The sequence below is a fragment of the Dermacentor albipictus genome, chromosome 1, assembly GCF_038994185.2.
Source record: "Dermacentor albipictus isolate Rhodes 1998 colony chromosome 1, USDA_Dalb.pri_finalv2, whole genome shotgun sequence".
Lineage (NCBI taxonomy): Eukaryota > Metazoa > Arthropoda > Arachnida > Ixodida > Ixodidae > Dermacentor > Dermacentor albipictus.
The window spans coordinates 311,875,748-311,893,909 of NC_091821.1; the positions used below are offsets into that span (position 1 = coordinate 311,875,748).

The 18,162-nt window shown below is 44.5% G+C and overlaps 1 protein-coding gene across 1 annotated transcript; it reads right to left on the bottom strand.

The window, feature by feature from the left end:
- Window positions 1-1,344: 1,344 nt before the first annotated feature.
- Window positions 1,345-17,618, bottom strand: LOC135903845 (sodium-coupled monocarboxylate transporter 1-like). The gene is made up of 11 exons (XM_070528216.1): window positions 17,295-17,618; window positions 15,665-15,716; window positions 15,528-15,595; window positions 15,196-15,350; window positions 14,678-14,818; window positions 13,035-13,164; window positions 11,781-11,869; window positions 6,768-6,883; window positions 5,770-5,837; window positions 2,297-2,383; window positions 1,345-1,530 (listed from the first exon to the last, which is right to left on the bottom strand). Exons 1-11 carry the CDS (start codon window positions 17,616-17,618, stop codon window positions 1,345-1,347), a joined length of 1,416 nt encoding a protein of 471 aa, XP_070384317.1.
- Window positions 17,619-18,162: the final 544 nt, after the last annotated feature.

Sequence of the window (18,162 nt, forward strand, 5' to 3'; positions counted from 1 at the left end):
GTTGTTTGCAAACATGTTGGAAATATCATGGTTGAAAATGTGGTCTTTAGCTGCTTCAATTTCGGTTTTGCATAACTTGGATTGTTCCCGATAGCACTTCCAGGCATCATCATATGTCGAAATTTTAGCTTTTGAATAAGTGCACCTTTTTCCATTAATACAGCGCCTTACGTGAGAGGTGAACCACACACTTCCAGTACACAGAGTTATTTGTATTTTTAGTATGTACTTTTCTTTAAGTTCAGTCAGCTTGTTACAAACAATCATCCATTTATCATTGCTATCATGATCATGCATGCCGCTCAAGAATTCTACACAAAACGCCGAGAGCTCGCTGGTGATCATTTTAACATTTGCTCTTGCATAATCATAAATTGTTTTGCTTTCCTGTAAACTTGTTTTGCGCTTTATATCGTATTCACAATGAAGGACGTTGTGGTCACTAATGCAAGCTAACACATGAACAGACACGTTGACAGGTTCAGTGGTCAGCACAAGGTCCAAGATAGCATCCCCCAGGGTTAGTAAAAAAAGTATTTAGCTTAATCCGTAAGAAGCAATGTCGTCAAGAAAACCCTTACATTCAGCTTACCTTGGGCCGCCTTCAGCTGTAACGGTCCACCTGTTAATTCCAGGGTGATTGAAGTCGCCAGCAAGAACAATAGGTGAGCCGGAAAATTTGTTACATACAAAGGTTAGCGATTCGTTTAGGCCTTTAATGAACGTGTCTTGTGAGTCTGGAGGACGGTAACAAACACCAACGGCATAAGTTACACATGAAAGCTGAAGCATGACCCACAATATTTCAATATAGGAACCCGTGTCAATTAGGCATGCTTAGAATGTTTTCTTTACTGCAGTTATAACACCACCACCTCGTGTTTCTACTGTCTTTTCTAAACAAAATAAAGTTTTTAAAAGGGGATAATTCATTGTCGGACACATCGCACGACAGCCATGGCTATGTTCCCAGTATTATATCAGCTGAGCAGGACTCGACAAACGCACAAAGGTGATCCTGTTTTCTGAAAAGACTTGTAAAATTTGTCACAATAATAGACAGTGTTTTGTCAGCTGCAGCGCATTAAAACGTCAACTGCCACTCGCGGGAGCCTCGTGTCTAGGGATGGCGACCACTTCATTGAGTGAAGGGTTGACTGTGAAAGTTCCGTTGTCCATTATAAGCTTATCAAACTGCAATTTATATTTCTCGTTCTGCTGTCACTTCGCGCGTGCGAAATCACGGAGCGTTTTTCTGATTAGTTGCATTCGCGGTGAAAAATCTTCCTCGATCCAGACGCGAGGTGTTGCGCGGCCTTTTATATGGTGTTCGCCTATAGCTGCTTACTTGTGCGCGTCGACGTTGGCAGCAGGAAGAACCGGCTGCTCGAGGCCCGTTGCATTCAGGTACAGTGGAACGCAACCGTCGACCGAGATCGGCGGTCGCCAGTGAAGCGGCCTCCGGAGATAGGCGCCCACGCTGATCCAGGACAGCGTCGCCACACCGGCCACCAAGCCCGCAGTGGCTCCCTGTCCCGAAAAGAGGGTTGAGGCTTCAGTGAAGTAAGCCTGCATTTCCGTACAGTATGTAACTGACTGACCTCAAGCTTCAGAAACTTGAGGCTCACTCGCTACAGTTGTTAATAATTCAAATAGCTAATTAGTGATCTTTTTCATTAAACGATTGTGCATTTCGATTTCTCGTGCGGGTAACGTCTACCGCTTCGAGTGATTGACCCAACTATAGCGCTACAATTACGCTATCTGCCGCAGGCGATCTTTAAAGATTCTGTATGTTCTGATACTCCGAACATGCGTTAAACACACATACACGCACGCACGCACGCACGCACGAACGCGCGCGCACACACACACACACACACACACACGCGCACGCACGCACGCACGCACTTCGTATGAAAGTTAGTCAACTTTCATAAGACGGCTGCACTCGCGATTTACACGGGCTGCGTCAACGGGTTCTGGGATGCGCAGCTGCGTTTGGTGGCTAAGCCTTAATCAGGCCGCCTTGGCCGGTCAAGTCTTCGAGAACTTGGAGAATTCAGCTGTATTGAGAAAAAGTTCTTGTGGCTCAGTTCTGCTATCGAACTCCAGCTGTGGTAAAATTTAATCCGGAGCCCTCCGCTAAGCCGTCTCTGTTGGGGTGTTTGAACCCGTGTTAATCAGCCAATCATGCCTTCTCCAAGCTTGCAAGGCTGATGCTCGCCCTTCGCCAGTGCTGCCTGCCTCTACGCTATGCAGAGTTATGCCAACAGAGTTAAGTGCTCGTGCTTACAATTGAATTGGCGAACGGGACGAAGATGCCGAGGCTGTAGACGCCGACCAGAGGGCCACCGACGATACCAAGGATGGACAGCGCCGACTGCAACAGGGTAATTGAAGCATGAACCGTGCACTTACTCAAGCTGACTGAAACAGCGTGTTTTTCTATAGTCGTCGCACGAATAAGAGGAAGGAGAAAAAAGAAGAAAAAAGACATTCTGTGGCCATTCAACGGTAAATGCCAAAGAAATGCGTTAGCATTCCATCGCGCCTCTTCAGAGTCCCGGCTCCACGATTCAAAAGCTCACTGTGTGCGTGCGCGCGCGCGCGCGTGTGTGTGTGTGTGTGTGTGTGTGTGTGTGTGTGTGTGTGTGTGTGTGTGTGTGTGTGTGTGTGTTTGTGTGTGTGTGTGTGTGTGTGTGTGTGTGAGAGAGAGAGAGAGAGTGTGTGTGTGTGTGTGAGAGTGTGTTTGTGTGTGTGTGTACGTGTGTGTGTATGTGCGTGCGTGTGCGTGAGTGTGCGTGAGTGTGTGTGCGTTACATATACCTCTACCACGTAAGTGGCTTCCCACACTTCACACACATATACTTTTTTTCCACTTTGACTTTTCCACTCCTAATGCTAACGCATTAAAAAAAAGACTGAAAGTTAGTTTCGTTCGTGCCCAGTGATGGCCATCAAACCATGCCTTTCGTCCATAACATTTCGTTCGCGGGTCGATCTTTTCGCCGTGGGGTACCAAATTTCAGTGGAAAGTAGATGAAAGCGAATATCGTCCCCGATAAATCACACTGGCCGTTAGCCGATTTATTGAGCGGTGTATTCACCCGTGTTTTTTTTCTTTTTCATTAATGACGTCGATAATAAAGAATAACGAATATACATACTTTGTATTAGGCAGCAGACTTTACTGTTAATTCACTGACACAATGGAGTTCGTATCAACGCACAATACGGAGAAAGCGGCCACCTTCTCACATCTACACGTTAACGTATGCTTCAAGCCTTCGCTTTTGATCGCTGTACGCTGTATGAGCGGGTGAAAAGCAATAAAACATGATTAATTGCATTCACTTTGCTTAGCCAGAGTATGGCTTACCTGCGAGCAAAAAATGTCCCGAGACAAGCTTGGAAGGCACATTTGGCCTTTGCGTTCGTATCACTTTCGTGCTTGAAGTTTGAGAAGAAAGCGAATCGAGGGGCCCGATTTCTGTTGATCACAAGCTGGCGATGTTCACCTGGTTGTGGTTGAAGTTAATCGCATTAAATCGTTGGTTGAGCGGAAGGTTAATTTAGGGATAGCCCAACTCTAGCGTTTTCCTACATTGAAGACAGCGAAGGTGGTGCCTGTATACGGCACGCTGCATACATGCTCGGCGCTTCTGAGAACTCATTTTTTTAGACCGTGAGGAACTCAGCACCGGAACCAAGTACCGTACTCGTGAGATATTTTATTTGTACGCTAGCTTGGGATGGTAAATAGCAGGCGCTGGACAATCGTGATAGGGGATGTAACATTAGCGAATCTAGCTAGCCAATAACAAACAGGTTGTAAAGTGAAGCTTTCTTGGCACTTCACTTCCTCACTTTGGTTTTTGATTCTTCTAACTTATATTGACCGTGCAGACGCACACTGACGTCATATATGTCGGCTTATATACAGGGCCTAATTCTGGTCCACACATGCTGCACCCCTTCCGCGCACATTTAACCCTCATGAATATCTAATCCGCCCCGATTGACTACAACGTTAGACTAACGTATGTGCGCTGCGTATGTTTTTCAGTGTACTCACCTGGTTTATGAAGCATGCGTGTAGTAGTAACTGAGTTAAATGTTCGTGAAATCGTCATCACGGGGTCTCTCGGCAATAGCAAGAGCAGCTGTTTCGCAAATAACTGGGAAAAATATGCTCTCAAGTAATATTAAATCAGAAAGTAGCAATCGACGTCATCAGCTCATATAAAAGAGTCTGCAGAAGACCCTTTTATTAATACTAATAAACTTTTTACTAATAAACTACTAATAATATACTACTACTAATAATAATAATACTAATACTAATAAACTACTACCTTTTACTAATACTGTAATAAAACTAAATTACTATGCCGAACAAAACTGAATTTTCTTCAGAATAGCCGCACGCTGCCCCGTTATGAAAGGAATAAAAGATGGCTGCCGCCGATCACTCTGGCACTGGCTACTCGCCCATGTCGGAGAGCATGGGTTTATTTGAGTGTAATAAAACTTTCTGCGTGACCGTGTTACGTTTTCGAGAACGTTCGGCAAGTTTACGACCTCGTTCTGCCAACTATTCTTTGCTGAGGATCCGTTTTAGCGTCATTCTTAAGCTTCCGTTGCATGCCGCCGCGATTGTCGACGAGCCACCGCAAGCTAAGAGAGAGTGGACCGATCGCAGACGCCGGCGCCATCCTCTTCATCCGGTTATCGATATCCAGTGCAGTGGCTCGGCCCCACCGAATCCCTCTCCACTTGAGAATGCTCCTCGCCTCTTGTGAGCCAATTAGATAAGACAAGCCGCTCAGTATAGACAATGTTATTCGTTTTTCAATCAAACAAAAGTGACCTCCTATGAACGAGGGGAGCATTTGATTGGTATGTTCAGACAACCCTGCGGGTGAACACCCGATGCTTGCGTCGGCAGTTACGCAAATTTGACGTCAGGAGATTGGAATAGAAACATATTGGAATAGTTTTCTGGTATACGGCCCCAGGAATGTTTTGTGCCTATTTTTTATGAGCTGAAAGCGTTGCGAATTTGGCCCCAGATTCGCGTTGAACGAAAAGGAGCCAGCTGGTACAGTTACTGTGAACCATCAGAGAGAGAGAGCAAATGATAAATGAAAGGTAGGAACGTTAACCAGGACTGAGCCCGGTTGGCTACCCTACACTGGGGAAAGGGAAAAGGGGACGGAAAGATTTAAAGAAGAGAAAGTCTAGTGGGGATATCGTTCGGCCACTCAGTCCGGATCACAGACGCTGACTCAATCCAGTAGCTTTCGAATATCGGAGCACTGTGAACCATCAATTCACAATTCTGTTAACGTTTTGGGCTGAGGAGCTGCGATGCTTTATCGTGGCACAAAGTAAGAGCTGAAACGTTCCGGGGGAAAATCGCCTCGGATATCTAATGTAAGCATTCCTTTCGCTCGATGCTATTCGTTTTCTATCATCCACTGTTCGCGAACAACCGATCGTGGTGATAACGTGAGCGGAGCGTCGGTCGGACCACTGAAAAACCGCCAGGAATATTAACATTGGAATAGATTTCAAGGATTTCATTGGCGCAGCGGCCACAATATGGCCAAAGAGCGCCAACAGTGCAGTAGAGTGGTGCGTGCATTAGGCCGTCCCAATTGGTTTTTCAGTTTTACCATGAACGGACGTTAGCGCCTCCTCAATGTATACAGTCAACGCATTCGCTCTGGCCAGAGCAAAGCGCTCCGTTCTTCGCGTACCTACCTGCAGGACGTCCCCCATCTGCTGGGCCACGTACACCATGGCGACGACGATGACTCCGAACACGACAGCTGGACGCACGAGAAGAAAAAAATGCAATGGAACGAATGAGATCTGGAAGGACAGCTGCTTGTACAGGGTGACCAATGGAGGATTTATTCCCTTGCTGCTCACGCACCCTTTTTTCTTTTTAATTCACAAGTATACATATACTAGAACATACTGCCATTTAGAAGCGGCGTCATGTGCCACACATCGCGACTGTTCGGACACAAGGGACAGGCTCAACTCGCGCTCACAAATGGCGCAACAATAGCTGGCAATTGTTACATTTTCTACTGAGGAGTTCATTCAGACACATCTTTCTACTCTCAAATGCGGACGAGTTAACTAGCAGTTCGCATAAACTTCGCGAGGGGTACGGATAGCATCGACGAGAAACGCGACACACGCAGACATAGGCAAACAATGGTGACAAAAAAAAGCATACACAAACCTTATAACGGAAACATAATATTGCTCTGAACCATGTGCGCAATCGTATGGCAGTTACCTAATGCTACGCGTTTTATAGGGCTGCTAGTGACTTTCGAAGAACGTAGTGAATTGGAAACTCAACATACGCACCTGGCCACAAAGGGCGACAAAGAAAGCAGTCACGAGGTGCACTGCATCATGGCCACCGTGCACGCTGAAGCGCCGAGCGAGCCCCTCATTTGCAGGCGGCCTGCTTAAGCTGCAAACTATGCTGGCTCTTTCCCAATTTCTGAATTTCCATAACTTTCGTGGTGAGGCGCACAAGCTTAGGCGGAATGTAACAGATGTAGTGGAGGCTATTCGAATAGCACAAGATCGCGCGGCCACTAAAGGCTATATTCGGCAACGCAAAAGAGGACGTTTCAAATGTTGTCATTGCTTTGGCTACAATCCATCATTCATAACCACGCATGCATGGCCACCAAGTGGGAGCTAAACGGCAGCTGCTGTTTTAGTAAGCTTACTAAGAACTTTCAGTAAGATGCCAGCAGCCCTATCTCCAAGGTCCGGCTTGATGTAAGTCTTTACGATATCCTGAAGTGTCGTTGTCGCCAGGGAGCTGAGGCTTGCAGATACGCCGCTGCAAATGAAGAAAGGAAATTAATAAATGGCAGGAATTCGGTTACTCTTTCCCGCGATAAGCCACATTGCAGGCGAATGCGTAGTCATGCATTGTCACAGGCATAAAGCACACAAGTGCTGCGCCTGAGGCTGACAATAACGCGAGGCTGAAATCGATGCCTGGGGTGGCGTGAGAAATCGTTTGCAATGGCCACATCCTGCAGTAGCGAACAAGGTCGCGGATAATGCAGCCGACGTTCACGACAAAAGACAGATGACTCCGTCCCGCAACGAGTAATGCATCGGCTGTGAAACAGTGTATTATTTATGTGGGAGGCAAAAGAAGAAAATAAAGTAAGCGTTCTGACAGCGCGGTCGAAAAAAGCTGAGAAACGGAAATCGAGAGGCTAGGCTAGTGTGAAAAAAAAACGTGCATCAACCACACCCAAGCAGCATGGTACATAGAAAAGTTGATTAGATAATGAACATTTGAAAGTTAGAAACGCTTCGAGCTATTTTCACCATTGCCTCTCCGCGACGGTTAGATGGTCGAAGTTTTCTTTTTTGCGATCAAGACAGGCTCCTTTTCATCGCCAACTACGCTGAGCTTCAATAGTCTCAAAAACAGAGAGAGGGCTAGAGAAAAAGAGATGAAGAGTAAAGGCAGGGAGGTTAACCAGATATCAGTCTCCGGTTTGCTACCCTACACTGGGGATGGGAGATAGGGGGTCAGAAACATGACAGAGAGGAAAACGCTAACACACACACACACACACACACACAATGACGTTAGGTCATTTCGGTGGTGTAGAATTCTTTTTTCCGATAGCGGTTGGTCGTCCAGTTGGTCAAGTTCATGGCAAAGGCATTCCATCTGTGAACTGTATTGCGGGCAAGCGCACAAAATATGGTTAATTGATTCGTCATGACCGCAGTGCTCACAGGTTGCGGTCTCGGTCATCCTTATGGGGAATGCAAAGGCTTTGGTGAAGGCAATGCCCAACCACAGTCGATACAAGAGCGTGGCGTCTCCACGGCGAAGCTGTGATGGCGCTCGGAGACTTAATGATGGGTCAGGGGAGTACAGTCGAGTATTTCCGATACACCCCTGGGAGACAAGAACTTGCCAAAGCTTTTCAAAAACTGGACAATCGGCCGCTTTCTGTGCAGGTGCTGCTGGAACACCGCCCCCATCGCCCGTCGGCCCATAAAGCGGTGAAGGCACTTTTGTGCTTCTTAAGGACGACGGGCTTGTGCGACCATTTGTGACTATTAATGCTATTTCTGTAAGGCCACACACGTCAGCGAACTCACCGCAATTTCCTTCTTTCCCTGTTATCTTTGTTTTCCCCTTTCCCATTCCCCCGGTGTAGGGTAGCCAACCGGACGTGATTCTGGTTAACCTCCCTGCCTTCTTCTTATCTCTTTCCCTCCCTCCTAAATGCGGCTCATTCCACTGCGACGTGGTGCATTGCCGAGCAAGCAGGCGGAGCTTTCGTGCTGCGTCAGTTCTAGAAAGCGGAATTGGTACGTGGTGCTCCTCAATATCCTGTTATCGGCCGCCAAATGGGCATATTTCAACATTTTTTGATTTTTATGAAGGCTTTCTTTCATTTGTTGTAGAAAACAAGTATAAGCTGATCGCCGCAGGTGATTATAATATTGATATGGGTGTTAACACACTTACTAGTACAAATTTTACCAACCTTCTCTTGTCATATGGATTTGACAACGTTATTAAAGAGCCAACAAGAATAACAACTGAATGTGAGTCAGTACTAGACATCTTCATAACAAACCTTTCATCGCAAGATATAATAGCTGGTGTCCTATCATGTTCCATTAGTGATCATCTTCCCGTGTTCCTTTGTTTACAAGTTGCCCGCACTGTAAACTGTTCTTCTGCTGACAGTTTTTACCAGCCAGTAACCGATACGGCTCTTGACGCGTTTAGGAACGAGCTGCTTCAAACAGACTGGCGTGAAGTACTGAATAGTCATGATACTAACAATGCCTACAATGTTTTTTTAGATACATTCAAAAGATTGTACAATGCGCATTTTCCTGTTAAAAAACGTAAAAAGAGCAGAAAAATTCGAAAGCCATGGGTCACACATGAACTGTATCAACAAATGAGAGCAAAAGATAAGCTCTACAGACAGTTCTTAAACACCCGTAATCCTGATGATTTGGCCGTCTTTAAACGGTATCGGAACCAACTAACGAAACAACTGCGTACTGCACGTAAAGAGTACTTCTCACGTTTTTTGGACGACAAAAATGTGCCGAGTGAGTTGCTATGGGACAAATTAAACACGCTCTTGCGTCGCGATAACCAACGTACCTGCATTTCTAAACTAACAATTGATGGCCAAGTTTTGCACGACGCGGAACTGGCTGATGCTTTCAATATTTTTTTTACAAATATTAGTACGCCAGGAAGCTCCTCAAATGCATGTCAGTATATCAGCACGCGGAATGAAAAATCAATATTTCTACAGCCAGTGAATGTACAGGAAGTAATTTCAACAATAAAAAATTTAAAGAACAGCAGCAGTAGAGATATCGACGAAATTCAAGTCAAACCAGTAAAGTATGTCGCAGATGTCATTGCACCAGTTCTAACGCATATTTTTAACAAATGTTTGACGACATCGACATTCCCAGTGCAAATGCAAACCGCCAAAGTAGTAGTGCTTTTTAAAAAGGGAAGCCGAAATGAATTGGGCAATTACCGTCCGGTGTCTATCTTACCTATATTTTCTAAGCCCCTTGAAAAAATAATACACTGTAGGCTTGCAAACTTTGTTCATCACTGCGAAATAATAACGAAACACCAGTTTGGGTTTAGGAAGAATATGTCTACAGAATTAGCTCTGCTTCACCAGAAGGAATATATTTTAACTCAGTTTGAACGCAAGGCAATAGTACTCAGCCTATTTGTCGATTTTTCCAAGGCATTCGACCTGGTGAATCATGATGTTCTGCTGCAGAAGCTGGACTTTTACGGCATACGAGGGTGTGGATTACAGTTATTGCAATCATATTTATCTCATCGATGTCAAGTAGTCCAAATAAACAACACACGATCACGAGTGCTGCCACTGCTTTGTGGTGTGCCACAAGGAAGCATATTGGGTCCCTTGCTATTTAACCTGTATATAAATGACATTGTTAACATTAATCAGAACGCCAAATTTATTATATATGCAGATGATACCAGCATACTTTTTTCTGGTAATAACATCGATAAACTTATCTCTGATTGCAATGATACCATAGTCAAACTGCAGCAATGGTCCTTATCCAATTACATGAAGATTAACGAAAATAAAACAAAAGCAGTTGTCTTCCGGCCGAAAAATAAACCTGTTCCTCCTCATGCCGATATTGTTTTAAACTCTCACCCAGTTGACATTGTTGACCAGTTTAAATGTCTAGGTGTGATATTCACTGCCAATCTGTCCTGGGAACCGCATGTGAATTTTGTATTAGCCAAACTTGCTCGAATAACCGGTGTAGTTGGTCGTCTCCGGTACGTGCTTTCTACTAAAACAAAAATATTGGTCTATAATTCTCTTTTCTATCCACACGTCAACTATTGTCACCTTGTCTGGGGCACAACTACGTTCTCTAACACACAAAAAATATTCCATATGCAAAAACGGTATCTACGCCACGTATACAATGCTCGTCATAATGCGACCACTGCAGAATTCTTTCACAGGGCACATGTTATTACAGCTCACAAGCTATACCGCTACCGTTTGAGTGCTCGGTTTAAATATGAAGTGAAAAAAAATATTCATAGCCTCGATGCCTTGGCACATTTAGAAAGAAATGATAAATGTTACAAGACCAGACGTGGAGAAAACTGGAAGGTTGCTGTACCACGTTTGAATTCTGGTATGGAACGTTTGTGTTTCTCTCTGCCATCTCTCTTAAACTATTATCAGTCACTGAATTTTGATTTATTTAGTTGCTCCGCTGTTACACTTAGAGGCCTGTTTGCTCATTGACTAACCTGATTTCAGCTATTCTGGTGTTTGTTTTTATCTAGCTCAAGACTTTTTCTTTTCTTCTGCATTTATGAAGTGTCCTGATACGCTTATTGCTTGTTCATTCTTTTGTGTTGACTGTGTTTGATTGATCTGGCACAGGATTTTTTATTTTATTTATTTGCTTTGATCAAGTGTCTTGATTTGTTTATCGCTTGTTTATGATCTGGTGCTGTCTAGACGCTGCCTTATATATGGGTCTGCGGACTCGTCAAGCCGCCAAGTGGCAGCTTTTTTTCCGTAGCCCCTCCATCTGTAGCACCTGATGGAAAATAAAGATTTGATTTGATTTGAATATGAGCTGAGCGGGCAACTTGATCGGCCCGTTCATTGCCGATAATCCCGCAGTGACTTGGAAGCCACTGGAAGGTTATTTCATGGCCTGCATCACTTATATAGTGTAACGTCTCCGTAATGTGAAATATTAGCTGCTCGTGCGGTCCGCGTCGTAAAGGTGACAGTAGAGACTGCAGTGCCACCTTCGAATCGCAGAATACCGTCCACTTGTTTGGCTGTTCATTACCAATGTAATGAAGGGCAGTAAGGAGCGCTGCGAGCTCTGCTGCCGTCGACGTTGTCGCGTGAGTCGTCTTAAATTTGATTGTTGTGGCTGTCGCTGGTATCACGATTGCCGCCGCGGAGCTGTTCGGCAAGACAGATCCATCAGTGTAGATATGTGTAGAGTCACGGTAGCTCTCGTACAAAAATAGTAGTGTAAGCTGTTTAAGAGCTGGTGATGATAAATCAGCTTTTTTCGTGATGCCAGGTATTGTGAGATTGATTTTTGGCTGAGTGCGGCTCAAAAAAAAAAAAGAAACATTACAGGTCAGTGAATAAGAACAAAAAGCTAGCGCATACCTCAGTCCTCCGCTGAATATTCCAGACACGATGAGGCCAGGAACACCTGGGTAACTTCCCAGTATGTCCATGACGAAAAATGGATTTACCTGCGCATGTGGTACCATTAGCCGGGTAACAAAGCCCTCCCCATTTCAATTTGTATGGATGTGAACCGTCGCTGGTTGGCTTTTAATCTAGAAGTATCCGCCCAAAGTAACATTACCCTCACTCTTTTGCAGCGTCGGCAACATAGGTCGCGCTATGGTCACCGATTCAGAAATCCGCCGCGGCATTTAAATTTAATAATGAACAATGTTTCATATCCCTATCTTCAGTCTGCCAATACCACTACTATCTACTACTAGTATACTTACTGATACTGACGAGACGATGGCTGGATATGAGTTTGTCATTAACAGGACGCGATAAACAGAATACAGTAAATTGCACAGTATGATAAATTAGGCTTTAAAGGGGCCCTGAAACACTTCTTGAACATATTGAGTTACCGAGCTATAGAAGAGGCTCCTGAGAACATATGAGCCAAAATATTATTCCACTATTATTCCAAGAAAGCGAGGTACGTGGATCAGAGAACAAACGGGCATAGCCGATGTTCTAGTCGACATTAAGAGAAAAAGATCGAACTGGGCCGACTATGTAACGAGTGGGGCAGATAACCGGTGGACCATTAGAGTTACAGAATGGGTGCCAAGGGAACGGAAGCGCAGTAGAGAACGGCAGAAAATTAGGTGAATTTGGAAACTTGCAGGCGCAAGTTGGAATCAGCTAGCGAAATACAGGGGTACGTAATTGGAGATCGATTGCTGGGAGAGGCCTTCGTCCTGCAGTGAACATAAAAATAGGCTAATGATGAAGGATGTGTTTGACGTGTTTTGTGATTTTATTCAAGCCACAAAGTTAGCGTGCTGATCAGTTGTAGTTACAGTCCTCATTGTACTTTTAAGTTCTTGTCAGCTAAATCCTTCAGCGAGTTCAAACCCCCGGATTTTAGGCCCATTTACGTGCCACATATAGAAGGTTCATAATAATAATAATAATAATAATAATAATAATAATAATAATAATAATAATAATAATAATAGGACCATAGCGCGCATTCAGCGAAGAGTGTTAAGCTATAATAGAAGGGAATATAGTATGCAAGTGAAGAAAGCTTCGCTTATTACGGATTCCCACTTGTGCGGGGGATCCTAAATTTGTTTTTTCATGAAGCTCAATCCATCCAAGATTTCTATTACTGCTACTCACCTGGTCCGCCGCCGTGACCTGCCTTGTGCTGATGGGATCGCAGTCACTGTATCGCGCGAATATCACCAGTCCCACGTAGCACAGCAAACTCTGAAGTGCAATCACTCCCATCAGGTTCACCCACATGGCTCTAAAGAAGAGCAGGAAAGAGAGGCAGATTTCGGCACAGACGCGGTTTTATTTTCGCCATAATGACTCCCGATGTTGTGCAGAGGGCCTCTCGAGTGGGAGGGCGCCAAACAGTCGCACTTTGCAGGCTCTCAATGAAGAAGAAGGCACTCATTCCGGTAGAACACGCGCGCTCTTGTCTGTTCGCGCATACGCCGCTTTCACCATCGTCTTATATAGCATGCTGAGGCACTCTTGCTCGGGATGCTACCGATAAAGTTAGGATGTGCCGTTGGAGCACGTTGCACCAGGACTTTCGGCAAAGACTGGAGTAGGCCACATGGTGCCCCACCATTACCCTTCAGTTAAATGAAGAATGAAATTTTCGCCAGGTCTGCAACACTTCTTTTTGACATGCCGCTGTTTCATTATTTAACGGAAAAGTGTTTTAGAAGAACCGTTCCAAAAGCTTGGCTTGAATTTGACTCTTTCTGTAATTCTTTCCTTCGGGGCTACCGTACTGGCTTACAGCCACAGGAACGGTTGTGAAGTGAAGCCTTGTGCATTTTTCTGCGTGAGTCAAAAAGGATTGCATGCTGCAATTCTTCTTAATACTTATTATGCTCACATAATTCTTTTTTATGTAACACTTAAATAATTCATTATTCATATCTGTAACAGTAGACACTTCAAATCCCATTTGCATTATACTTATTTCATTTCACCTTAATTTATTTAAAAAACTTGATAACAGTGTTGTTTCAGCGTCCGATTCATGGCCGATCCCCCAGAGTGGGTTGCGCCATTTCACTAGGGAACAAGAACGAGCTTGCCGCGTCCTATCTGCGGCGTACTAATGACAGCGAAAGGAAAGACATGGCCCACGCGTGACGTTTCCATGTTTCTTTTTTTTTCTGTTTTTCAAATGAGAACTGAACGTCTTTCCTACTGCGGTTTTTCCTAATGCCACCCGACTCTCGACCAATCACCCACAGCGGACATGCGCCATCAGTAAAGGAAACTCAGCCGTTTGGAGTTTGTTTTAATGTGGAAGCATTCTACAGGAGTGATAGCGGTGCTCCGCGAATCGTAGGGGCCTTGACAAACTCCTCGCCCACCGCGCGCTGTAATTACCCTACAAATGGTGTAGGGTAAGCGCGCATCGGGTATAGGTGGCTAGGATGGACCCTGCCCCGGTTGGAGAGGAGCCTCGCTGGTACTGACAGCGCTGAAGGGTGCTGTCGCTGGCGCTCTGCAAAGCGCCTGTGTCTAGCTTATGCAGTTCGCGCTACGTGACGACGTCATATCAAGTTGGTAGCCTGAGGGCCGTTCAACGGCGGCTCTGCCACAGTCATCTCTTCCACCTACTTCGTCCAAGTGATACCGTAGCTACTACCCTCTCCTACATAATTTATCATAGCCAGTCGGTTTCCTTTGGGCGTTAAATCCAATTAGTCAATCAATCAATCAGCCAATCAATCACGAGTAATCAATATTCAAGGCCAAGAATAGGGAATAGAAACGGATGGGTTCACCTCCTGACTGCGGCCACGTTGGGCATGCTGAGATAGCGCTGCACCCAGCCTTGGTTGACGGCGTACATGGTGAGCCACAGGAATGTGCCTCCGATCACCAGGGACCAGGCTGAATGACGAATCGTCGGGTCCGGGTGAAAGCTGCGACAAGCGTGAAAACATGTAACGTCAGTTAAATGCGCTTTGTTCCTTTTCGGTCCAATTCTGTGTACAGGCTCTGTCCGTGCACTTTGCGCCAATGTTCTAGATCTAATATATATATATTCAGCTTCTCTCGACGGGTTTAACCGATGAGCATGATTTCACTTCTATGACTTTTATGGCTTGCGTCACACAAAATAAATAAAGTAGAATAAAATTAACAATGAATGTTCTTGTTAATAAATATACTTGTTCGCAAATGCTTGTGCTTCTTCAACGATTGGTAGCGGCGTGTTTTCAATGCTCTTTTTGTTCGTTCATGCCTGTTGAAACATTGCTAAGCGCATCCATTGTCCGGGTGGCGAAGGTAAGCTTACTCGAACAAATAAAGTCTTTGAGAGTCGCGGTTCTTTTCGTAGACGATCTGCCAGCCACCGACGTCGATGGTCCCCTTCACTGCAAGCAGTATGATGGAGGCATACTTTATGAAGCTCATAAACACGTCGGCCATGACGATCGCCTTGATGCCGCCCTGCGGAAGAGGGAGTCGGTGGGAAAGGATTTGGCGAGGATGACGAAAATGAGCCGCACTTTGACACAGCAGGCATACGCCCTGCCTTCGTTAATGCGAGGAAAAAGTTATCTCGACCATAACATAAAATTGCAATAGTTGATGCGGACGTCATCGTGGAAGAAGCGTGATTCTTACTACGGTGGTGTAGAAGGTGCAGACGACGCCAATAGAGACCACTGATAGCCAAAGATTTACTCCCGTCACTGCAAATGTAACAAACGAACGCTCACCATACGCAGTCATCTAACATATCACTAGGCACCGTCTGTTACCTTGTTGCAATGCAAGAGCAGGTCCATAAAGCACTATAGACATGTATACAATCTGAAAAAAAAAAAACATTGTTGTAGAGTTACTGCAAGTTGAGCAAGTCGGAATTAATTCATTTTAACCCATGCTAAAAGGGAACTTAGGCAGACCTTGTCGTTACTTATCTGCTTGTGTCCTCGTTCCCTTTGCGCATTACTCACAACGAAACATTGTTTTCATTCCAGATATGAGCTCCTATATGGGCTTCTAAGGAAATATAGATTGTACTTACAACTGCGAAGTGCTTTCGTTGAAGGATAAGTCGAACATCGTGGTGTTCATAATATGCAACTAGAGTTGGAATTATTATTATTATTATTATTATTATTATTATTATTATTATTATTATTATTATTATTATTATTATTATTATTATTATTATTATTATTATTATTATTATTATTATTATTATTATTATTATTATTATTATTATTATTATTATTATTATTTTGCATCGTTCCAAGCTTGCATAACGCACGGAAACATTCGTGCGTTACAAAATTATGAGAAGTGCGGTGAAAAATTGGGTCGAGGCCATTTGAGAACGACGGGAAGCTGAGCGTGCTAGTAGGCATTCATGCTACGGAAAGACAGGCGCGCGAAACGAGGACGCGATAGCAAAATGTGGCCTTGTCATTGTCCTTCTCGTTTTTGAGTTGACGTTTTGCACGCCTTCCGTTCCGTGCATAATATATCAGACCAAACCCCTACATACTCTCATTTGTGCCCTGGCTGTGTTAAGAACAGCGGTGCAAGAACACGTGATATATTTTTGCGGCGCCCTTCAGTGGCATAAGCTGAATAAAGGTAACAGCGTAATGTCGGTTGCCTTAAACTAGGCGGTGGTGGTGTATAAATATGAGTTTGAATAATTGACGAAGCTATGGGAACATGCTAATTAAGTTTCCTTGAATGAAGCCGCAAGCATCACCCATGCAATAAAGAACACTAATGCAGCAATAACATGACAAAAAAGGAAAAATAGAAGAATTAAAAACGATGCGATAAATAATATTTCATAATCAAATGATGAATGAAATTACTGTATCATTATTGCAGTCATGTATATCTACTGGATCGCTCAACACAACATTATTGAACGCTACAAGCATTTTTGTGCGTAAAAGCACGAGCATACTTCGCGCTATGAGCTTTACTAGATGACAAGAGCACACGTACTTACAACCACATGTATATTACGAGTAAATTGGGATATTTTCCTTGCATTATTAATTTCGTCATATTGCTCCTATGGTGCCCTAAAGTGCCTTATACATTAACGTAGAGTACCCGTAAACCTTACCATTTGCAAAGCTGACGACACTGAACAAATGGTGCGAAGCGTCCGATTGAACCTGAGCTCGAGATACTGAAAAAAAAATAAAGAAGCAAATAATTAACGAAATTTACTTTTTTGTCTACGCTAGTTCTAGATGACGGAAGAATCCATCCCAATCAAGTCATTACACACTCGAGCCTCAAGTTGCTCTTTCTCGCCACTGGGTTCAACCAGGGCTTCAACCTGGGTTTAACCAGGGCTTCATACTTTACTAAGTCGTCATGGTGTTGATTCGTAACAATGAGAGAACATACCTGGAAAGCGCTGGTAACGTCAAGGTTGTGAAACATGGGCATGTAGATGCGATTTGTCAAGAGCACGGTGAACAGCAGTCCCACTTGTATCATGATAAACCCGACGCCGTAGAAGTACATCTCGGCTGGAATGCCTAGCATAGCTACGGGCGATATGGACGTGCTGATCAGCGACATAGCGACGGGGACAACTCCCATTGATTTAGGCACCTGCGGCTTCTTCGCAGCCTTGAAGGCGTAGTAAATGCCTATCGCTGAAGAGGCCAGCAGCATGGTGAAGAAAATGCTGTAGTCCCAAACTCCAAAGTGTCCACCCAAGTTCATCATTTGAAGGTGTGTTTCATTCCGCGGGAACAATGAAAAACATCACCTGTTGTCTGACTTGCAATGGACGAACTACGAAGTACAGCGCTGGAATTCTTCAGCTAGGCTTGCAGAAATTGACATATTCTTCATTTAGCTTCCAAAAGTAGTTCCGTCCAACTAGTAGGTCACCTACATATGTACACGGCTTGAAACTCCGAAAGTCTCGTGAGAATTTAGCTTTGCAAATACGACGAGCATGCAGTTCCGGCTGGAAGTATTCCTTGAAATTCCTGCCAAAATCTAACCTTATCGGAAGAAATACGACGACATGGCGAGACTTAGTGTAACTTAGCCTAAAGTTTAGATGCTGCTGGCGGTAGCCAAAAGCTGTTGCGGGGGCGTGCACATCGGTCCGGACCAGAGGACACATTTGCCTGAAGCACCAAGTGCGCCGAAACTTCGCCCGGAGAAGGGCATCGCTAATAATATGTATGTATGCCGCTGTTAGAAGAACAGCCTTAGGAAAAATAAATAAACGAAACGAAAAAGAGCATAGGTAGTG

Excerpts from the sequence above, each read along its gene's own strand:
- LOC135903845 (XM_070528216.1), bottom strand. The coding sequence starts at position 17,618 with ATGAACTTGGGTGGACACTTTGGAGTTTGGGACTACAGCATTTTCTTC. Across the intron at positions 6,884-11,780 it reads ATATTCAGCGGAGGACTGAG|CGGCGTATCTGCAAGCCTCA; the intron begins GTATGCGCTAGC and ends CTTCATTTGCAG. Across the intron at positions 1,531-2,296 it reads TCCCGTTCGCCAATTCAATT|GGAGCCACTGCGGGCTTGGT; the intron begins GTAAGCACGAGC and ends TTTTCGGGACAG.